Source organism: Cebus imitator, unplaced genomic scaffold (assembly GCF_001604975.1).
Source record: "Cebus imitator isolate Cc_AM_T3 unplaced genomic scaffold, Cebus_imitator-1.0 Scaffold1031, whole genome shotgun sequence".
NCBI classification, from domain to species: Eukaryota; Metazoa; Chordata; class Mammalia; order Primates; family Cebidae; genus Cebus; species Cebus imitator.
Genome location: NW_016108346.1, coordinates 64,475 through 68,192, shown reverse-complemented (window position 1 = coordinate 68,192; position 3,718 = coordinate 64,475). Strand labels below are relative to the sequence as shown.

At 59.4% G+C, this 3,718-nt stretch overlaps 1 protein-coding gene across 1 annotated transcript in view; it reads right to left on the bottom strand.

Annotated features, from left to right (window-relative positions):
- Positions 1-3,718, bottom strand: part of LOC108298665 (protein monoglycylase TTLL8-like) — a 50,949-nt gene that overhangs the window by 11,264 nt on the left and 35,967 nt on the right. The window contains 4 exon segments of the mRNA XM_037735863.1: positions 1,451-1,576; positions 2,343-2,457; positions 3,338-3,411; positions 3,414-3,465. Of these exon segments, the coding sequence (XP_037591791.1) occupies positions 1,451-1,576; positions 2,343-2,457; positions 3,338-3,411; positions 3,414-3,465 (367 nt within the window).

The following is a 3,718-nucleotide window of genomic DNA, read 5'->3' as shown; positions in this document are numbered from 1 at the left end:
CTGAAAAGGCTCCATGCTACGTGGTTCTATCCAAATGGCATTCTAGAAAAGGCAAAACCATGGAGACAGAAAAAGATCAGTGGTAGCCAGGAGCTTGGGGTGGGGGTGGGGGAATGAGGAGACGGATCACAGAGCATTTTGGGGCTGGGGATCTTCTCTGCCTGATACTGGAATGGTGGATACACGTCATCATACATTTGTCCAAACCTGCAGAATGTATAAAACCATTTGGGTTACCATGATGTGTCAATGTAAGTTCATCAACTGTGTTAAAATTATTAATTAGGCAGGATGCAGTGGCTCAAGCCTGTAATCCCAGCACTCTGGGCGGCCAACGTGGGTGGATCACTTGAGGTCAGGAGTTCAAGATCAGCCTGGCAACATGGTGAAACCCCATCTCTACTAAAAATACAAAAAATTAGCCAGGTGTGGTGTCGTGTGCCTGTAATCCCAGCTACTCAGGAGGCTGAGGCAGGAGACTCACTTGAACCAGGGAGGTGGAGGTTGCAGTGAGCCAAGATCACACCATTTTGCACTCCACCTGGGCGACAGAGTGAGACTTCATCTCAAAAGAAAAACAGAATCATTAATTAGGAGGCCATTGGACTGAGGTGGCCCAAGTGGCCTCGTGTCCAACATAAGCAAGCCAAAACCTAACTCAGAATTGAAAGCGAAACCTGAGCACAGCCAGTTACAGGCAGTCAGCTGGGCAAAGTTCCCACTCAGCACAGACAAGGCCACTGCCCCAGCATTCAGCAATCGGGATTTGTTTCTTCTACATTTACCTAGAAGAACTTTTCTCTCAGTGGATCCCTGCAGCCATCTGATTGGCACAAACACACACTAACAGTCTAATGCACTCATGTTCGTCTGTCAGCAGTTGCAGTGAACGCACAGCTCTGGAGGGGTGTCAACAGTGGGGGAGGCACGTGGTAAATCCTGGGCCTCTGCTCGGTGGTGCTGTGAGCCTAAAACTGCTCTAGAAATCACACTTTATTAAAGTCACAAGAAAGATTTGGATTTTGTCCAAAACCACGATGGCTGGCTCACATCCCTGCACCACCTGGGGCACCTCTTCCTCTATTCTCTCCCACAGGGCCTTTCTGGGGAGACTCGGGCTGTGGCATCAGGGTGGCCTTGGGGCACGACCACAGGCTGGAACCACGTCCACGGCACGGAACTGTGGTGGTGAGCGTGGGACTCGGATGTCTCAGGGCTGTGTTAACTGCCAGGTGCTTCATAAACTGGGCAACTTCGGTGTTTAGCTCCATGGTTAGATCAGGAAACCTGTTTGCTGTGAGAATTGAGAGAGTCTGAGGCATGGCTGCATCTGGTTCCCACTGCTCAGACCCTCGAGACTGACCATGCCCAGGAGGAAGGAGGGCCCCCGTGGAGGCCTCCGGCTCTGGATGCCCGGCACTGCCCGGCCCCGGCCCCATGACCCACACACCTGTCCTGCTGCTCAGCTCGCTGCTCTTGGCCTCCTCCACCTGGGCTGTGGGCTTGCTCCTGCCGAAACTCTGGTGACTGACCACCCACTTGAGGATGCTGGATGCCATGGTATGCCGGAAGTCATCTGGAAGGACAGCACAGCCTCATCCTCTGCTCTAGCCGGAACTGAAGGACAGCATGGCCTCACCTTGCACCTGAGCCTGGGCTGGGGACTGGAGTTGGGACCAGGGCCTCAGAGGCTCCAGCACCCGCCCCACTTCCTGCCCTCACAGCTGGTGGAGGCCAGGCCTGCTCCCACAGCCCACGCTGCCTGTCCTTCTCCCCCCAGCAGCTCTGTGACTGCAGCTGTCCAGCTGCACCCCTTGGCCTCCAACCATGGAGCTCGCCTCACCCCAGCGGCTCGCACACTGTCCCCAGGCCCAGAGGCAGGGCCACACATTTGGTGACTGCCCGCCCTCCCACCCCTCCACCCCTGGCCCCTGCACTGCCATGACCATGGCCTCTGTCCTCTGTCCTCAGACCTGGCACTATCAATCTGTCTCGGTGCCAGGAGGATCTTTCCAGAAGCCTCTCTGCTGACAGCACTGGGCCCTCTGCCCCGTCCCACGCATTGCTGTGTCTCAGAAGGCAGAGCATGCATTGCATGGGGCCTACAGGCCAGGTGTTGAGCAGCAAGGTGACCATGTCCAGCCCAGCCAAGATGGGCATCACTCTGAGCTGGCACAAGCCAGCAGGGCCTCCCCCGCCCGCCCTGACCAACACCTGCTCCGCAGACGCAGTGCCCCTCCCCCTTCCGAGGTTGCCCATGGAAGTTTCCAGATGAGCCCTTGCCAGGGCACCAGAGGTGCTAAGCTGGGGTGCTGGCTGGGACCCGGGTCCGTGTCACTCACCCAGAAACTCCTGCTGCTTGCTGTCAGCGCAGAGGCTGTAGCAGCATGGGAAGAAGGAGTCGGGGTTCACCGGGACGTACCACGGCAGGCTCCACATGTTCACGCACAGCCCGATCTCCAGAGACAGCTGCGTGTTAGGCCCGAGGGGCAGCTCCGCTCCGCATCGCTCGAAAGGCAGGACCCGGCATCCATCTCAGACTCGCCTGACCGCCAGGCACCACAGGGCACCCCTGGGGCAGACCCCTCCCACTCCCCGTCCCCAGTCTCTCAGCCCCTCAGGGCCCCAGGCCAGGCTCTGCACACAGGGTCTTTGCAGAGGCCATGTTTCCACCAGCATGGCTGGCCCTGGCCTGACCCGGAGGAGGCCTTGGGGTGGCAGGTGTGGAAGGGCACCTTATCCCCTGCCCCTGCCCCATACGCTGTGCTGAAGCAGCCATACCTGGCCTGCTGATGGGGCCCCTGTGCCAGGAAAGCCCCTCTGCCCTACCTCTCCCTCAGCAGGGTCCCCACACCCTGCATCCTGGCCAGGCCCCAACCCTGGGCCTTGGTGGAAAGGTGTGGCAGCTGCCTTGTGCAGGGCCAGGGACGGGGGAGGCAGGAAAGTGCCCAGTGACGTACATTCCCAGTCAGGTACCCCCGCAGTGGAAGGCCACACCCCTGCCCCTGGGGACCCACAGCCCCTTCAGGGCCCAAAGCTCAGTGGCAGCTCCCACTCAGCCCATCTTTGGCTTGGCCTCTGTGTCCTGAGGCCCCAGATTCATCCAGAGACACAGAGCAAAGGGCCCAGGGGTGCTAGGGGTGGGGTGGGCACTGAGTGATTCTGGCCATGGTGTTAGAGCAGGAGTCCCAGGAGGCACCCAGGAGGTGAATGGTGGCCACCTATGGCCACCCATGGCCACTGACCAGCCGCCAGGTGTCCCTAGGGGCTGCAGAGGCCCCTCCCCCCACCCTTGCAGGCTCCTGCCAGCCCCCGGCCACCCTCAGCAGCGGCTCGCCTTGGCGGTGAAGGAGACGGTCTTGGCGTTGTGGTTCAGCATCTGGTCACAGGTCAGGTTGTGATGGTCAATACGTCCCTCTTGATGGTCCAGAGGAGGTAGGGCATCTCGTTTTTTACCAACCTAGACTGGCAAGAAGAAAGTCTTTGTTGATAGGCAGCAGTCAAGGTTCATGCCAGCCGGGACGTGTTGGAGCGAGGCGAACATCAGAGGATAAATTGTGCGCAGCGTGAGGCTCCCAGCCGTGCTCCTTGAGGGCCTCCTGCACACGGGGCCTGGGGCACAGCCAGGACCACACAGGGTTCCACTCAGGGGCCTGGTGCTCTGGGGAGCCACCCCTGATGTGGGAGCTGCAGATGGGACCTGAGCCCTCCACATGGG